Source organism: Grampus griseus (assembly GCF_964374135.1).
Source record: "Grampus griseus genome assembly, chromosome: 18".
NCBI classification, from domain to species: domain Eukaryota; kingdom Metazoa; phylum Chordata; class Mammalia; order Artiodactyla; family Delphinidae; genus Grampus; species Grampus griseus.
In genome coordinates, this window is record NC_139012.1 from 15,014,606 (window position 1) to 15,034,462 (window position 19,857).

Genomic DNA, 19,857 nt, shown 5'->3' on the forward strand with positions numbered 1-19,857 from the left:
GGCCACTGTGAGTCCATGTGGCCCTTAAGGCAAATGGAGCTGGTGGCGGGTCAGCTGCAGCTTTGCATTTTAGCACGAGGAGGACGAATTGAGCACCGTGAGGACAGGGGACTGTTTCTGTCTTGTTCATGACATGCTTCCTCACACAGAGCATCTACTCCATAAATACTTTTCTTAAAATTACGATATTTCATCATGGTAGAGCTAATGTCTTTTCTAGGAGATGCACGGGTAACAAAGCGATGTCAGTATTTCCTGCTGATAAAGCACAAGTTATCACTCATCCCAGAAAGGTCACAGGCTCAGAATCTGCCCACAAAGAAAGCAAGTTGCCTCATTCACGGCGGGGAATGAAAAGCAAAAGGGGTCCTCCCTGCCCAGCAACCTATGACCCACCTGTTCCCTGATGTGCGGGAGCCAGACCGTGGTGCTCGTGTTCAGTGTGCTCTTAGAGAAGATGCCAGGAAGCAAATGGCTGGTCATGTGACACGAGGCCCCACACCAATACATAGTCACTAAAAAGAGAATGGCTGCTGTCAGATTCTAAAAGAGTGACATCAGTGTCACATACCACAGTGAGCTCCAAATGCCTCAAGTATCCAGTAGGGCAGCTATAAAAACATCCATCAGGTTCCCAGAGCGGAAGTCGAAACTATTCAAAGACCCCTTGACTGCATGGGTCCTCTGGGCACAAGGGCCGTGTGACGCCCAGGTGCTCCGTGGCACACAAAGAGACTCTTGGCATAGGTGCAGGAAAATTCCCAGGATGTAAGGAGATGGCAGACTATCCGTTCGCCTTACTTACCTCGCCTCTGTCCTTGTGCCAGCCCTTAAGTTTCTAACCTTAGGTGGAGACAACACACAGATAGTTCATCAAAATTCAGCGTGGTGAGGGACTCTGATGGAGAATTAAATTTTAAAATGATACTGAACCAAAAATTAGTGAACAGGTAATTACCTCCAGGTAATTTCTACCTGGAGGGATGTCAGGGAAGAATTTGGAATGTGGCCCTGTTTGAGGAGGACCTTGATGATTGAGTTAGTATGGAGGTTCATTATCTAAATCTAGGTCAGATCTTTCATGTCCAGGTCATAAAAGTGAAGCTTAGTGTGAGCAAGAGTTGGAGGGTCACATGGAGGATCTTCTCCTGAAGAGGGGCGTCATCCCCCTTCCTCCAGGAAGCCCTCCAGGAAGCCCTTGGGTGTTGCCCCTTGGAAGGCGGTGGATTTCTTTGCATTGAGTCTCCCTGACTTTCTCTGTCGTTTGTCTGTCTCTGCTTCCCCAGCTCGGAGCCCAGTATTTTCCCACTTATCATCATCTCTCCAAGGACTCTGGACCATCCGGGCGTACAAAGCCGAAGAGAGGTTTCAGGAACTGTTCGATGCGCACCAGGACTTGCATTCAGGTCTGTAAGTTTCTGGACATGATTTCAGAGGATGGGAGGTGCTGCCTTCTGAGGCTTGAGTCCTTGTCAGGTGGCCTTGCCGGCCCACACCGCTCTCTGCGCCTCCCCAGCCCTTCCTCTCAGCCTCCCCTCTGTGCTCTCCTCTTCCCCATCACACCCCTGCTTTTCTCCCTTCACTGGCTTGCATTGTCCTTCCATCAAGGTGCCCTGTGGCCTTCTGTCCGTTTAGGGAAGGTGTCAACAGATTTTATTTTTTTTAAGCAAAGAGCCACACGGTCTCTGTTGCAACTACTCAGCTTTGCTATTTATTTATTTTAATAATTGAATTGTCAAAAAATTTATTTATTTATTTATTTGTTCATTTTTGGCTGCATTGGGTGTTCCTTGCTGCACATGGGCTTTCTCTAGTTGCAGTGAGCGAGGGCTACACTTTGTTGCCGTGTGCAGGCTTCTTATTGTTGTGGCTTCTCTCGTTGTGGAGCACAGGCTCTAGGATCATGGGCTCAGTAGTTGTGGCGCACGGGCTCAGCTGCTCTGTGGCATGTGGGATCTCCCCGGACCAGGGCTCGAACCCGTGTTCCCTGCATTGGCAGGCGGATTCTTAACCACTGCGCCACCAGGGAATTCCAGCTTTGCTGTTTATTACCGCACTAAAGCAGACAAAAATAATACGTCGGCAAATGGCTGTGTTCCTTTAAAGCTTTATTTACAAAAGCAGGTTGTGGCCATTCTTGGCCCTCAGGCTGTAATTTGCTGACTCATTTTTTTTTTTTTTTTTTTTTTGTGGTACGTGGGCCCCTCACTGCTGTGGCCTCTCCCGTTGCGGAGCGCAGGCTCACCGGCCATGGCTCACGGGCCCAGCCACTCCGCGGCATGTGGGATCCTCCCGGCCCCGGGGCACGAACCCGTGTCCCCTGCATCGGCAGGCGGACTCTCAACCACTGCGCCACCAGGGAAGCCCCTGCTGACTCTTTTCAGAGCATACAGGGTGGCAGACCTGAAGAAGGAAAATAATTTCTCTCTTATCAGATTTGCCACCCAGAATTCCCTCTAAGTCAATAAAATCCTGGCGCAACTTTCCAATCTTTATTGTATTTTGAAGAGAAAATGGCATTTTGAAAGCCACATGCAGATCCTGCTAGCTGATGGTCGTTTGGATACTGGCTCCTAAGAATAAACATTGTGCAGGGCCCTGTAGTAAGTGCAGAAGGTGCTGGAAACAGTGTGAGCTGCGCTCTCTGCCAGCAGAGAACTAGGAGCAGTCAGCCCTGTGAGAGGATGAGCCTCACGTTGAGGCCCAGAACTGTACGAAACACACCAACGAGACCGTCTCTCTATGTTCGTGATTATGATCGTAGTTCTGTTTATAACCTGTGGGTTGAAGATTTTAGTACATTCTTCCCACAAAGCCCCTGGACTGATATCTGTGTATACCATACGTTGTCTTGTGTCAGAACCTGGCTCTTCGTGATCTCTAGGTTGCTTGAGTACGTAACTTTGCTGTCCTACCTTGCGTAAAAATCTGTTGTAGCTCAACTGCGCAAAGTGCTCTCCCTCATTAGAAGCAGCCTCCATGATGCTTCTGCTTATTCATTATGCTTCTTATACTTCACAAATCCAGAGGCTTGGTTCTTGTTTTTGACTACGTCCCGATGGTTCGCTGTGCGTCTGGATGCCATCTGTGCCATCTTTGTCATTGTTGTTGCCTTTGGGTCCCTGATTCTGGCAAAAAGTAAGTACAGATGTGAATAACTATTTGTATTATGATTACAATTTATAGCTTCGTTTGCAGTTATTAATTTAAACTCTTGGCTCATTGTCTAATCCCATAGACCATTTGGTTCTAATGAATTGTATTAAAGTGTTTGCAGCGTGTGGTTTTCCAGTGTGGCCCTTGTAGAGGAGTCATTTGGGTCTTGATGAGGCCTTTAATGAGACGTCTTTTTTGTGTGTGTGCGGTACGCGGGTCTCTCACTGCTGTGGCCTCTCCCGTTGCGGAGCACAGGCTCCGGACGCGCAGGCTCAGCGGCCATGGCTCACGGGCCCAGCCGCTCCGCGGCATGTGGGATCCTCCCGGACCGGGGCACGAACCCGTGTCCCCTGCATCGGCAGGCGGACTCCCAACCACTGCGCCACCAGGGAAGCCCTAATGAGATGTCTTGATGAGGGCTTTGATCCTTTTATATTTCTTAAATGGGTTGAAGGCTATACAACTGTAGCAACTGACCTTCTGAACATTCCTGATAGCGTCTTAGTGTTAGGAGGAGAGGACCAAGTTTGCTGTTAAGCTTTTTGTCAAGCCTATGGCATTCAGGCTCCTCGGATCTCTTGGTTGTAGCTTCCTGGTGTACTGAGGTGAGAAATATTCTCTGTAGGAAAGAACAGTATCCTCTGCTGTGTGGGTACCAGATGAGCAGGTAATGGTGTGTGTGGCGTGAATTCACCATCCCTAACTATTCCATAGTAACAACACTGAATCATAGTGTTTAATGATGGAACAATGAGAGCAGTATTTTAGATTTAAAAGTACTGGCTCTCAGAACCTATTGACTTGTTTTTCGTGGTTTCCAACTGTGGCTGCGTTGGGCATACAAAGTGAAATTACATAATGGTCCTTGAAACCATAATGACGAAAGCCTGAATGATGACATGATTCCTCGCCTGTATAACACTGTCAAGTGTATGTCAATCCTGTCGGGATTAATAAACTTATTTAATAGTTTTCTGAGTTCATAGTTTTTTTTCTTTGTTTGTTTTTTCTTTTTTCTTTTCGTTGTATCATGGTCTCAATCAACAGGTAGTAAAAATATAAGTAATGCTGTTGTTATGTGCAAGTGTTTTAAATATTATAAAGAAGTCTTGGTACAGAGACAGTAGGATCCCAACTCAGGGTTCAGACTGGAACTAAGTTATTCCCCTTCTTCTTCCTCATTTAGCTTTGGATGCCGGCCAGGTGGGCCTGGCGCTGTCCTACGCCCTCACGCTCATGGGGATGTTCCAGTGGTGCGTAAGGCAAAGTGCCGAAGTTGAAAATATGGTAACCTTTACCTTTTAGCCTATTCAGGTCTCCTTGTCGTCACATCACATAAAGGCAATTCTTATGTAAAAAAAAAAAATCTTAAAACTTTTCTTTTTTTTTTTTTTTTGCATCATAGCGAACAGGGTTTGTTAGATCCTTCCTCCATCTGTTTACAATTTATTTAAAATAAAATATATACATCTTTTTCTCAGTCTTATGTATGCCACGTCAGCAGGTTTTATATTCATCACAAGCTGTCTTCAAATATAATAAATGTCTCTGTAGGAGGGAGGTTCTGAAATCCTGGAGAAGATATAAGCTAGGGTAATTCCTCATTCCTGGTGAAAGGAGAATTTAGTATTTTGAGGTTTATTTGTTTAATTCGTTTAATTTAATTATTGCCCACCCTCCCCATTTGAGAATTTTTCCTTGTATGTGTTGAACACCTGACTCTATTGGTGCCCCTTCTCTCTGAATGTACTATCAAGTTATGGTTGTTGAGAAGGCCTTAGTCAATATGTAAATTCTCTGCTGTTTCGAATATTTTCAATTTTTCCTAAAGGGAGAAAAATGATGAAAATGAAACTTTTCTATTTCGCTCTCTAACAGAGAAGAAAGTAACTAATTATTAAAATGAGGTGTACTGACTATGCATTTCTATTCATCTATAACAGATGACCCTTCTGTAGCAAAATGCTACTGGTGGGCGTCCATACATATTCTTTTCATTGACAAAATTCTCTGTTTTTTAAAATTCATATGCAAAAATTAGATCAGTGAAATCATAGTATTCATTTCTCTAGTTCTTTTTGTTTTAATATAATGTTGAAGAAAGTAGCCGTAATAAAAGTGTTACAAGACAATGAACAAGTTTACAAATCATCAGTATCCTCATCAAACTACTACTTCTGTCTTTTGGGGGTGTTAAGACCTGAGATATTCTTCATTATAGAAAAGCAGATATAATGATATAAATGCAGAGCATCTCATTCACAGTCTTTGAACATCCATAAACAAGACCCTCCGTTCCTAACTCATGTGATGTCATATCTTTCAGATGATTTCAGTAGAAAGGGTGATTGAATATACAGATCTGGAAAAAGAAGCACCCTGGGAATACCAGAAACGCCCACCACCGTCCTGGCCCCAGGAAGGAGTGGTCGTCTTTGACAATGTGAACTTCTCGTACAGCTTAGATGGGCCTCTGGTATTGAAGCACCTGACAGCACTCATTAAATCGAGAGAAAAGGTTTGTTTCAGCCATTTGCCTCTTTTTCTGTTGCTGTGTGCACGCTGATTAGATCAGTCCCTCGGGCGGGACCAGGGCAAGCTCTTGAAAAAGAGGCTAAATGAGAACAGACATGGTGGCAGGAAGCTCCCCTCACCTGCCCCTCCAGCTTCAAGTCCTGATGTACATACACCCCCTGCACTCGGGTCGTGTGTAGGTTCTCCCAGTGTATCACGTCCTCCCTGCTTCCAGTGCGCACGCTGCCCCTCGACCTCAGAGACCCTTCCCTTCCGTCATGTGGCTGGTGAAAGTCACCTCGTTTTCTGAGTCAAGTCTCATTCGTCTGCTTCTCTGAGACCCTCTATTCTTCCTCAGCGTCTTTTACATAATGAAAGTAACAGATGAATGGGTAAACAAATGTGCTATACCCCTAACAATGAAATATTATTCAGCCTTAGAAAGGAGTAAAATTCCGGTCTATGGATAAACCTTGAGGACACCAGGTTAAATGAAATAAGTCAGACATAAAGGGAACAAATACTGTATGATTCCACTTGTATGAGGTTCCTAGAGTAGTCAGATCCGTGAAGGCAGGAAGTAGGATGGTGGTCGCCAGAGACTGGGTAAGGGGAATTGGGTGTTGTTGTTTAATGGGTACAGAGTTTCTTTGTTACAAGGGAGAAAATATTCTGGTGGGACAAGAATATGAATGTACTTACCACTAAACTGTCCACTTAAACATGGTTCAGTTGGTAAATTTTATGTTACCTGTATTTGACCATAATTAACTGGTGGCATCTGTGGCATGCTTTGTATTGGTGGGTCTGTATCTCACCGAACCCTGAGGCTCCTGAAGATCGGAGAGCATCTTGTTTTCATCTCTTGTTCCCCCAGAATTGGCGTTCTACAGGGCACAGATAGGGTGCTGAGGAGCTGCTGGCTGGGAGAGTGAGTGAGTAACATGTACAGGTGTGAGCAGCCAGTAACCAGAATACACACACGAGACAACTGCGTAAACGACTGATTACCTAGAGTGTTAAATACTTTAAGAACTGCTCTTTAAAGCTCTTTCCACCACAGACCCATCTAGCGGGCTATAGCCATAATTTAATGAATGATACCCTTGTGATGGGAAAGAATATTCAACTTAATGCCCAAATGATACCCAGGGAGCAGCTTCAGTTAGTCACACAGCAAAAGCTGGCTTCTAATTATTTCCAGTTTCACCGTAGCTTGGGAAGGAGGTGAGGATTGCTGTATCGAGAAAACATTCACTGAAGCTCTTGATGCAATCCTGTCCCTGAGAACTCTGTAGGCGATGTTTGCTTACTCACCGACAGTGTGTCCATCATATTTCCTGTCTGATACATAATTCTGTTAATTTGCACATGTCTTAATTCATATTTTCTGGCTTTGGGGGAAATTTATCTAAGAAACTCTGCAGTAGAACTTAGGAACATAACATATGTGTATTCTTCTATCTTAAAATCCCCAAGTCATAGGATTAGCTGAGCTTGAAAATGTTTGTGGGAAAATTGAATCTGGAGACTGAATTAATAACTGTAGTAACATGACTTTTTATTTATGTCTTGATCCATTCACAGTATCACCGTTAGCTCCATTTCTGTGTTTGGAGATTATACCTGGGTAGAATAGTCATGAAGCCATTTCACTCCGTCTGTGTACATCCCAGGTTTCCTCTCCTGCACACCTGCCCCAGCCCCTGTTGCTCTGGGACACCCCTTTGGTGTTGGATTTGACTGGGAGAGGCTGCTGCAGGGGAGGCTGTGGGAGTGAACCGGGCCAGCAGAAGTGGAGCTTTATTCTCCTTCCATCCTTCCTCTGCTGTCCCCATTTCTGGAAGTTCGAGTAAATGGGAAAAATTAATAGGCACTATGCAGGTTTCTAATTCATGGAAGAAATAGCAAGTCAAAATAAAGGCCCAAAATGAGGTAAATAGCACCCTAGGCTTCCTGGTTAGATTCTGAACACTGGCTGCATTTTTCATTTAGATGATTTTGTGGTTGATTTGATCATTTTAGAGAGTACTGGGCCATTTTCAAGCCTTTTCCAGCTCTAGAGGTGGATTGATTTTGGTTTGTTATTTTTTTTTTCTTGCTCAGAGCTATTACTTGAATAATACATCCTTACAGATGCTTACTAGACCTTGCTATAATGTGCAAAAATATCAGTTTGCTACATTTTCTCCTCTTTTACATAATATTTCCTCGGCAACCCCTCCCCTCACTCCCAGATTGTCCCACTTCCCCCTGCAGGCTTCCTAATTCCTTGTGACTCAGACTGTGGTGCCTGGGCCAGCAGCACCTGCATCGCCTGGAGCATCTTAGAAATGCAGAATCTCAGGCCCACCCAGACCTACTGATTCAGCATCGCTTTTGAGAGAGACCTCCCAGTAAAGATTTTCTCCAAGTGTCTTTGCCTTTAGGAATGTAAACTTAACTGGTAATGGTGACACTCTCCTCAGGCAATTGGTAAAACCCTTTGGTGACCTGGAAAAGACTTTCAGATTATAGTTTTGATAACTGAATGGTAGCAATAGCCTAAACCGGGTTTTCTTTGAGTTGCTTTTTTCTTACTCTGCTCACTGGAGTGTTGTACTTCCATTCCTGTGGCCGTAAGCAGCCTTCGGTGCCACTGCCTATCTCCGCCGTTTACCAGGAGTCTACAAACGTTCCAGTTTGCATAATGGATCAGTTTCAGTACAGCTAGTAGCATAGGAATATACACACATTCTCACAGACACAGTTCTCACCTTTGTTCTGATGTGTGCTGATTTACATATGAGAACACCCAGAAATACAGGCATACCGCTGTTTCTTTGGGGGTTTTTTGAGTGTGTGTGTGTGTGTGTTTTTTTTCTTTAAATAACAAGTTGAACATTTGTTGCAACCCTGCATTGAGCATGTCCATCAGCACCATTTTTCCTACAACATTTGCTCACTTCGTGTCTCTTTGTCACAGTTTGGTAATTCTTGCAATATTTTAAACCTTTTCATTATAATTATATTTGTTATGGTGAGCTGTGATCAGTGTTCTTAAGCTTACTACAACCCAGTGAAGGCCCAGATGATGGTTAGCCTTTTTTAGCACTAAAGTATTTGACATTAAGTATGTACATTCTTCTTTAGACATAATTCTGTTGTACATTTAGTATGCTACAGTATAGTGTAAACATAACTTTTGTATGCACAGAGGAAGAAAAATATTCACATGACTTGCTTTATTTTGTGATGTTCCCATTTTTGTGGTGGTCTGGAACCAAATCCATAGTGTGTTCAAAACCTGCATGTACACAGAACAAATGACCCATATGTATATATACCCTCCAGGACCTGCTTATATGCAGAAGGTGTCCCATCTATATTATATAAATTAGGATTTACCATATCATACAAAATGGCTACAAATGGAAATCAACTAAAGCCACTTTTCTTTCAGTTAATCTCTATAAAGATAAATTATTTTTTAAATTCGATTATTGTTTTTACAGACTAAGATTCGAAACTTTGGAGGTATTTAATGAGAAAATATGTCAAGTTACTGTTGTATAATCAGTGCTCAGAGGGGTTTAGTTCTCTCTTTAAAGCCATGAGTTTTTAAAATTTACTGAATTAATTTACAAATGATTGAAAGCATATCTTAGGCCCTCATCTGTATTTAGATTTATAAATAGAGATGAAATCACCTCTTGGGAAGCTCCCACCAGGGAATTTGTAGTTGGGAAGCTCGTTGGTAAAAAAAAAAGGCTAGTTTCTGCATACATGTTTGAATTTAGACAGCTAAAATCCAGTTTTTACAATACAGTTTCATTCCTGACCAGCATTTTACCTGCATTATATTGATTCTTTGATCTTATTGTTAATGCACTTAATTTCTCTCTGCTTTGATTTTAATAACTTGACCGATACATGACATATATCTTTCCAAGGTTTAATTAGAAGTATTAATTGGTTTGTAAAATGCCTTTTGAAGTGCTCAGATGAAAGGTCCCATATAAATAGCAAATGTTATTTGTGTTGTTGTTGATCTCATTATGTGTACTTTGCCTACTGGGTACTGCCTTTTAAGACACTGAGACCTGCATTTTACAATTTTAAGGTGTTTCCTTTCAAGATCGAGCATTATTAAGGTATTTCTTATCAGGAAGTGATTTTGTTTGTCTGCCAAAGAATACTTCCTCTTAAATGATAGAATCTGGGATCCTGAATTCTTGTTTGTGTATAATCCTTCTTACTTGACTTGTTGATATCTCTGTAAAATTACTCACATAATTCTCAATGTTCAGAATAGCCAGACACTAGGAATACAACTCATTTAAAAGCTGACTACTAATTGAACACATGGGAAACTGCTGTTGTTTCACTGGCAGTAGACTGATTCTGTTATTTTTAATTCTTCCTTGACCAGGGGGTCTTAAACCGGGGACATTTATCAATGTCTGACATTTTTGGTTGCCACAATCTCGGGGGTGCTCCTGGTATCTAGTGGGCAGAATCCAGGGGATACTGCTAAATATCCTAGAATACACAGGACATCCCCCGTTCCCCAACGACGAATTATCTTTCCCAAAATTTCAACAGTGCCACAGTTGAGAAACTTACAGACTGCACTCTGTACAGAACTTTTAAAATTCATCTTCAACAACCAAGGGTTTTCCTAGGTTTGTTGCATATTGTGACTTCTTAATCCCTCCTGTATCTCTTTACAGGTTGGCATTGTGGGAAGAACAGGAGCTGGAAAAAGTTCCCTCGTCGCTGCCCTTTTTAGACTGTCAGAACCTGAAGGTAAAATTTGGATTGATAAGATCTTGACAACCGAAATTGGACTTCACGATTTAAGGAAGAAAATGTCAATCATACCTCAGGTATGCACTTCAGAGCATTGACACATATTCTTTTAATATGGCACCTAAGTTTAATGTCTTTCAATTTGATTGTTTTTTTTAAAATTGGTTGAAAGGGTTGATCCTTTTTCCCCCAACAGAGCATATTTTTTACTTCAGGGATTTTCAACAGATATTTTCATCAGATACCTGGTTTGGTTTGTTGGTTTGTTTGTTTGTTTGTTTTTGAGTGCCTGTGATTTAATAACTTACCCAGATAGATTTCTGGATTCAGACTTTCTCAGGTACCACAATTTTATCCACCGATAACCACATAATTCTGAAGAAAAATAAGTGGTTTGTTTAGCATGTGAGCGGTTTGTGTAGGGAAACATGAATTTTAAGTGTCTTAATGATGGAATCATGCTATAGGAAATAAGCTACCTTTTAAAGGTGATCATCTCCCTGGAGTACTTTCTGGGAAACTGTGGGGCTTTGAGAATTACAGCATGTATATATGCTTTAGAGAGACTTTTATAATTCAGCCATAAGTAAGTGACTTTAATTAGGCAGGCAGTAAGGAATAGTGAGGAAGAACACGGGACATGGAATTCCATCTCTGTGCACCTCGGTTTTCTCTCTCTTTCGAGGCAGCTAACAGGAACAACTCGTCGAACTGTTGTGAGGACTAAATAGGTCAGTGTGTGTGGAGTGCTTCCTGTAGCCCCCATACGTGGTTTCTGTGATGGTGGAACGTTGAATTGGGCTCTGATTCTGTTTTCTTTTTTTTTTGACTTCTTAAATAAGTATGGTTTTCAGGGAGTGTTTGATTATTTGCACAATAGAAGCTCCTGTCATTCCTTATGTTTCATCCATACAAAATAATTCAGAGAACATTTATTGAGCAATTACTATCCTCCAGATATACACCCAAGGGCAACATAGGCCCTGTGCCTTCATCTTCTATCCTGCTTTCTGCTTTGATAAACTTGCTGAGGTTTTTTTTTTTTTTTAACTTTGGGTTTTTTTTTGTTTGTCTTTTCATTCATTTTTTGAATTTTATTTATTTTTTTATACAGCAGGTTCTTATTAATCATCAATTTTATACACATCAGTGTATATACAGCAATCCCAGTCGCCCAATTCATCCCACCACCACGCCCACCCCCTGCCGCTTTCCCCCCTTGGTTTGTTCTCTACATGTTTGTTCTCTACATCTGTGTCTCAATTTCTGCCTTGCAAACCGGTTCATCTGTACCATTTTTCTAGGTTCCACATATATGCGTTAATATACGATACTTGTTTTCTCTTTCTGACTTACTTCACTCTGTATGACAGTCTCTAGATCCATCCACGTCTCCACAAACAACCCAATTTCGTTCCTTTTTATGGCTGAGTAATATTCCATTGTATACATGTACCACATCTTCTTTATCCATTCGTCCGTCGATGGGCATTTAGGTTGCTTCCATGTCCTGGCTATTGTAAATAGTGCTGCAATGAACATTGGACTGCATGTGTCATTTTGGATTATGGTTTTCTCTGGGTATATGCCCAGGAGTGGGATTGCTGGGTCATATGGTAATCCTATGTTTAGTCTTTTAAGGAACCTCCATACTGTTCTCCATAGTGGCTGTTTCAATTTACACAACAGTGCAACAGGGTTCCCTTTTCTCCAAACCCTCTCCAGCATTTGTTGTTTGTAGATGTTCTGATGATGCCCATTCTAACTGGTGTGAGGTGTTACCACATTGTAGTTTTAATTTGCATTTCTCTAATAATTAGTGATGTTGAGCAGGTTTTCATGTGCTTCTTGGCCATCTGTATGTTTTCTTTGGAGAAATGTCTATTTAAGTCTTCTGCCCATTTTTGGATTGGGTTGTTTTTTTTTTTAATATTGAGCTGCCTGAGCTGTTTATATATTTTGGAAATTAATCCTTTGTCCGTTGATTCATTTGCAAATATTTTCTCCCATTCTGAGGGTTGTCTTTTCGTCTTGTTTATGGTTTCCTTTGCCGTGCAAAAGTTTTGAAGTTTCATTAGGTCCCATGTGTTTATTTTTGTTTTTATTTCCTTTACTCTAGGAGGTGGATCAAAAAAGATCTTGCTGTGATTTATGTCAAAGAGTCTTCTTCCTGTGTTTTCCTCTAAGAGTTTTATAGTGTCTGGTCTTTTTAGGTCTCAAATCCATTTTGAGTTTATTTTTGTGTATGGTGTTAGGGAGTGTTCTAATTTCATTCTTTTGCACGTAGCTGTCCAGTTTTCCCTGCACCACTTATTGAAGAGGCTGTGTTTTCTCCATTGTCCATCCTTGCCTCCTTTGTCATAGATTAGTTGACCGTAGGTGCGTGCATTTATCTCTGGGCTTTCTGTCTTGTTCCATTGATCTATGTTTCTGTTTTTGTGCCAATACCATATTGTCTTGATTACTGTAGCTTTGTAGTATAGTCCGAAGTGAGGGAGTCTGATTCCTCCAGCTCCATTTGTTTCCCTCAGGACTGCTTTGGCTAACTAGGGTCTTTTGTGTATCCATACAAATTTTAACATTTTTTGTTCTCGTTCCGTAAAAAATGCCATTGTAATTTGACAGGGACTGCACTGAATCTGTAGATTGCTTTGGGTAATATAGTCATTTTCACAATATTGATTCTTCCAATCCAAGAACATGTTATATCTCTCCATCTGTTGGTATCATCTTTAATTTCTTTCATCAGTGTCTTATAGTTTTCTGCATGCAGGTCTTTTGTCTCCCTAGGTAGGTTTATTCCTAGGTATTTTATTCTTTCTGTGGCAGTGGTAAATGCCACTGAATAATGGCATTAGATTTTTCATTATTAGTGTATAGGAATGCAAGAGATTTCTGTGCATTAATTTTATATCCTACAACTTTACCAAATTCATTGATTACCTCTAGTAGTTTTCTGGTGGCATCTTTAGGATTCTCTGTGTATACTATCATGTTATCTGCAAACAGTGACCGTTTTACTTCTTCTTTTCCAATTTGTATTCTTTTTTTTTTGGTGGTGTGCGGGCCTCTCACTGTTGTGGCCTCTCCCGTTGCAGAGCACAGGCTCCGGACGCACAGGCTCAGCAGCCACGGCTCACGGGCCCAGCTGCTCCACGGCATGTGGGATCTTCCCGGACCGGGGCACAAACCCGTGTCCCCTGCATCGGCAGGCGGACTCTCAACCACTGCGCCACTGGGGAAGCCTGCGATTTGTATTCCTTTTCTTTCTTTTTCTTCTCTGATTGCTGTGGCAGGACTTCCAAGACTACGTTGAATAATAGTGGCGAGAGTGGACATCCTTGTCTTCTTTCTTAGAGGAAATGCTTTCAGTTTTTCACCATTGAGAATGATGTTTGCTGTGGGTTTGTCGTAGATGGCCTTTATTATGTTGAGGTAGGTTCCCTCTATGCCCACTTTCTGGAGAGTTTTTAACATAAATGGGTGTTGAATTTTGTCAAAAGCTTTTTCTGCATCTATTGAGATAATCAGATGGTTTTCATTCTTCAATTTGTTAATATGGTGTACCACATTGATTGATTTGTGTATATTGAAGAATCCTTGGATCCCTGGGATAAATCCCACTTGGTCATGGTGTGTGATCCTTTTAATGTGTTGTTGGATTCTGTTTGCTAGTGTTTTGTTCAGGATTTTTGCATCTATATTGATCAGTGATATTGGCCTGTAATTTTCTTTTTTTGTAATATCTTTGTCTGGTTTTGGTATCAGGGTGATGGTGGCCTCATAGAATCAGTTTGGGAATGTTCCTTCCTCTGCAATTTTTTGGAAGAGTTGGAGAAGGATGGGTGTTAACTCTTCTCTAAATGGTTGATAGAATTCACCTGGGAAGCCATCTGGTCCTGGACTTTTGTTTGTTGGAAGATTTTTAATCACAGTTTCAATTTCGTTACTTGTGATTGGTCTGTTCATATTTTCTGTTTCTTCCTGGTGCAGTCTTGGAAGGTTATACCTTTCTAAGAATTGGTCCATTTCTTCCAGGTTGTCCATTTTATTGGCATAGAGTTGCTTGTAGTAGTCTCTTAGGATGCTTTGTATTTCTGCGGTGTCTGTTGTTACTTCTCTTTTTTCATTTCTAATTTTATTGATTTGAGTCCTCTCCCTCTTTTTCTTAATGCGTCTGGGTAGTGGTTTATCAGTTTTGTTTATCTTCTCAAAGAACCACCTTTTAGTTTTATTGATCTTTGCTCTTGTTTTCTTTTTTTCTGTTGCATTTATTTCTGCTCTGATCTTTATGAATTCTTTCCTTCTTGTAACTTCGCGTTTTGTTTTTTCTTCTTACTCTAGTTCCTTTAGGTGTAAGGTTAGATTGTTTGAGATTTTTCTTGTTTCTTGAGGTGGGCTTGTATCGCTATAAACTTCCCTCTTAGAACTGCTTTTGCAGCATCCCATAGGTTTTGGATTGTCGTGTTTTCATTGTCATTTGTCTCTAGATATTTTTTAATTTCCCCTTTGATTTCTTCAGTGATATCTTGGTTATTTAGTAACGTATTGTTTAGCCTCCACATGTTTGTGTTTTTTACGTTTTTTCCTTGTAATTCATTTCTAATCTCATAGCGTTGTGGTCAGAAAAGATGCTTGATATGATTTCAATTTTCTTAAATTTACTGAGGCTTGATTTGTGACCCAAGATGTCATCTATCCTAGAGAATGTTCTGTTCGCACTTGAGAAGAAAGTGTAACCTGCTGTGTTTGGATGGAATGTCCTATAAATATCAATTACATCTATCTGGTCTGTTGTGTCATTTAAAGCTTCTGTTTCCTTATTTATTTTCATTTTGGATGATCTGTCCATTGGTGTAAGTGAGGTGTTAAAGTCCCCCGCTATTATTGTGTTACTGTCGATTTCCTCTTTTATAGCTGTTAGCAGTTGCCTTATGTATTGTGATGCTCCTATGTTGGGTGCATATATATTTATAATTGTTATATCTTCTTCTCGAATTGATCCCTTGATCATTATGTAGTGTCCTTCCTTGTCTCTTGTAACATTCTTTATTTTAAAGTCTATTCTATCTGATATGAGGATTGCTCCTGCAGCTTTCTTTTGATTTCCATTTGCATGGAATATCTTTTTCCATCCCCTCACTTCCAATCTGTATGTGTCCCTAAGTTTGAAGTGGGTCTCTTGTAGACAACATATATATGGGTCTTGTTTTTGTATCCATTCAGCAAACCTGTGTCTTTTGGTTGGAGAATTTAATCCCTTCTCGTTTAAGGTAATTATAGATATGTATGTTCCTATGACCATTTTCTTAATTGTTTTGGGTTTGTTTTTGTAGGGCCGTTTCTTCTCTTGTGTTTCCCACTTAGAGAAGTTCCTTTAGCATTTGCTGTAGAGCTGGTTTTGTGGTGCTTAATTCTATTAGCTTTTGCTTGTCTGTAAAGCTTTTGATTTCTCCATCAAATCTGAATGGGATCCTTGCCGGGTAGAGTAATCTTGGTTGTACGTTCTTCCCTGTCATCACTTAAAGTATATCATGCCACTCCCTTATGGCTTGTAGAGTTTCTGCTGAGAAATCAGCTGTTAACCTTATGGGAGTTCCCTTGTATGTTATTTGTCGTTTTTCCCTTGCTGCTTTCAATAATTTTTCTTTGTCTTTGATTTTTCCCAATTTGATTACTATGTGTCTCACTGTGTTTCTCCTTGGGTGTATCCTGTATGGGACACTCTGTGCTTCCTGGACTTGAGTGGCTATTTCCTTGCCCATGTTAGGGAAGTTTTCGACTATAATCTCTTCAAATATTTTCTCAGGTCCTTTCTCTCTCTCTTCTCCTTCTGGGACCCCTATAATGTGAATGTTGTTGCGTTTAATGTTTTCCCAGAGGTCTCTTAGGCTGTCTTCATTTCTTTTCATTCTTTTTTCTTTAGTCTCTTCCACAGCAGTGAGTTCCACCATTCTATCTTCGAAGTCACTTATCCGTTCTTCTGCCTCAGTTATTCTGCTATTGATTCCTTCTAGTGTAGTTTTCATTTCAGTTATTGTTTTGTTCATCTCTTTTTGTTTGTTCTTTAATTCTTCTAAGTCTTTGTTAAACATTTCTTGCATCTTCTCGATCTTTGCCTTCATTCTTTTTCCGAGGTCCTGGATCATCTTCACTATCATTATTCTGAATTCTTTTTCTGGAAGGTTGTCTATCTCCACTTCATTTAGTTGGTTTTCTGGGGTTTTATCTTGTTCCTTCATCTGGTACATAGCCCTCTGCCTTTTTATATTGTCTGTATTTCTGTGAATGTGGTTTTCATTCCACAGGCTGCAGGATTGTAGTAGTTCTTCTTGCTTCTGCTGTCTGCCCTGTGGTGGATGAGGCTATCTAAGAGGCTTGTGCAAGTTTCCTGATGGGAGGGACTGGTGGTGAGTAGAGTTGACCATTGCTCGGGTGGGCAGAGCTCAGTAAATCTTTAATCCGTTTGACTGCTGATGGGTGGGGCTGGGTACCCTCCCTGTTGGTTGTTTGGCCTGAGGCAACCCAACACTGGAGCCTACCTGGGCTCTTTGGTGGGGCTAATGACAGACTCTGGGAGGGCTCGTGCCAAGGAGTACTTCCCAGAACTTCTGCTGCCAGTGTCCTTGTCCCCACGGTGAGCCACAGCCACCCCCTGCCTCTACAAGAGACCCTCCAACGCTAGCAGGTAGGTCTGGTTCAGTCTCCTGTGGGGTCACTGCTCCTTTCCCGGGTCCCGATGCACACACTACTTCGTGTGTGCCCTCCAAGAGTGGAGTCTCTGTTTCCCCCAGTCCTGTCAAAGTCCTGCAGTCAAACCCCACTAGGCTTCAAAGTCTGATTCTCTAGGAATTCCTCCTCCTATTGCCGGACCCCCAGGTTGGGAAGCCTGACGTGGGGCTCAGAACCAACCTTCACTCCAGTGGGTGGATTTCTGGGGTATAAGTGATCTCCAGTCTGTGAATCACCCACCCAGCAGTTATGGGATTTGATTTTCCTGTGATTGTGCCCTTCCTACTTTCTCATTGTGGCTTCTCCTTTGTCTTTGGATGTGGGGTATTTTTTGGTGAGTTCCAGTGTCTTCCTGTCGATGATTCTCCAGCAGCTAGTTGTGATTCTAGTGTTCTTGGAAGAGGGAGGGAGAACACGTCCTTCTACTCTGCCATCTTGGTTCAAGGCTGGGTTTTTTGTTTTTTTTAATACTCTACAATCATCAGGCCACCAAGGGAAGCTGACTAAAACATATACCTTCTTGAGGTGAGAACCACAGAGAAGAGACACGATTAAAGAGCCAGGCAAATGTACTTCCTGGAATGTGGGTATGATGAGCTCTGAAATGCCTGGTTAGTAGGAAGCATATAGAACACGGCACCCAAAGGAAGTAGAATGTGGACTCGTGTCTTATGACTGAGTTCAGGTGTTGCTACCTACCGCTGGCCTCCAAAATACCTGGAATTACTCTAAGTACTTTTGAAATGAAGACAATCCTGTTAGATCACAATGACATGCCATCTCACACCCTTTATGATGGCTGCTGTTTAAGGAAAATTAAAAACAAAAAAATAAGTGTTGGTGAGGATGTGGAAAAATGGGAATCCTTGTGCACGGCTGGTAGAATGCAGAATGATACAGTGACTGGAAAACACTGTGCAGGTTCCTGAAAAAAGTTAAACATAGAATTATTATATGATCCAACAATTCTAATTTACGGTATAAACCCAAAAGAATTGAGAAGGGAATGTTACACAGATATCTGTACATGCATGTTCATACCAGCATTACTCACATTAGCAAAGAGGTGGAAGCACCCCATGGTCCATTGACAGATGGATGGATAAACAAATGTGGTATATAAACAACGGAACGTTATTTGGCCTTAAAAAGAAAGCAGATTCTGACACATGCTACTGCACCTTGATGACATTATGCTCAGTGAAATGAGCTAGTCACAAAGGACAAATACTACTTACATGAAGTACATACAGTGGTCAGTTCATGGGGACAAGAGGTAGAATGGTGGTTACCAGGAGCTGCCAGGACAGGAGAGTGGGGGGAGTGGGGAGTTGTGGGTTTTTTGTCTGTTATTCTATTTTTTAACATCTTTATTGGAGGAGCTGTGGTTTAATGGGTACAGAGTTTCAGGTTTGCAAGATGAAAGGAGTTCTGTAGCTGGATGGTGGTGATGGCTTCAACAATGTGAAGGTATTTAATACCACTGAACTGTACACTGAAAAATGGTTAAAGTGGTAAATTTTATATGTATTTTACTGCAAGTTAAAAAAATTATGTATATAATGATATATATGTTTTATTATATATCATTTATTATGTATATAACGGTTTCCCTTTTAGAAAAAATGGAAAGAAATTTTCAGCATGTAGAATCCCTGCATTTGAAGATTCCCTCTGGCTATTAGATTGGTGACTTAGTGATAAATGTAGAAAATAAATGATTTTAGATTCCCAACTTTTAAATTTTGATTGTACCCATCTCTGAAATGGGCCAAATTCGATTAGTTTGCAGAAATAATGAGCATGTCTGTAAAGTGCTTTTATGTTCTTGGATGAAAGGAATGTGAAACGTGCCCTGCATTACTTCTAATGCTTCTTAATAAGAAAAGTTGTATGCTTGTGTACATAAAAGAACTCTGTAAATAAAGAAATAACATTAGATGATTCTTGGCTCTGCCGGTAATGTTTTGGAAGCACATCTGAGCAAAGACTATAAACATACCTTGACATCACCAGGTTTTGGTTCTGTTCCATCGGTTTCCACCCTACTTTTCTGAGTATGCTCTATGTATACACTCCAGACAGTGTGCTTACAAAACAGTGCTAAGCTTTGTGTCCATGTAGGTAAACATCACCAACCATTGTAAACACAGAACCCTTTTTTTTTTTCACTTTATATCCCTTTGTCTCTGAGGTGCAATGCTAGTTGATTAAAGAGAGAGTGTTTGTGTAATGGGTCCCAGGAAATCATTCGGGAGGCAGCCAGGGACGGAATGTTTAAGAGTGTAGACTGAGTGTCAACATGACCCACATTTTTATTCCTGCTTTGCCTCATACGAATGTGGGGACTTGATGTAGTCATTCGGCTTCCGAGTTTCAGTGTCCTCGCCCTTAAACTAGGTCTAGGAATTAATGTCACATGGATTTGTTGTGAAGACGTGACTGGATGAGAAAGTATTTGTGGCCCATACCTGGGTTTTGGGAACGCTCAGTCAATGGTAACTATAAGTATTCTTAAGGACTGTGGCACTGGCCTTTTAGGTATTATTTCTATAAGACGTAACACATTATGGAAAGGCTTTGTTCTTTTCTGTTAATGTTTTTGTTCTTTAATTTCTGTTTATGTTTTTGCGGTCCTTGGTGATTTTCGTTACATTTATTTAC

General features: G+C 41.1%; 1 protein-coding gene across 1 annotated transcript in view; it reads left to right on the forward strand.

The window, feature by feature from the left end:
* The window catches only part of LOC309835850 (ATP-binding cassette sub-family C member 4), a 170,540-nt gene that overhangs the window by 121,306 nt on the left and 29,377 nt on the right, over window positions 1-19,857 (forward strand). The window contains exons 21-25 of the mRNA XM_082675568.1: window positions 1,287-1,406; window positions 3,028-3,138; window positions 4,343-4,443; window positions 5,483-5,674; window positions 10,383-10,538. Of these exons, the coding sequence (XP_082531694.1) occupies window positions 1,287-1,406; window positions 3,028-3,138; window positions 4,343-4,443; window positions 5,483-5,674; window positions 10,383-10,538 (680 nt within the window). The remainder of the gene's footprint in view (window positions 1-1,286; window positions 1,407-3,027; window positions 3,139-4,342; window positions 4,444-5,482; window positions 5,675-10,382; window positions 10,539-19,857) is intronic.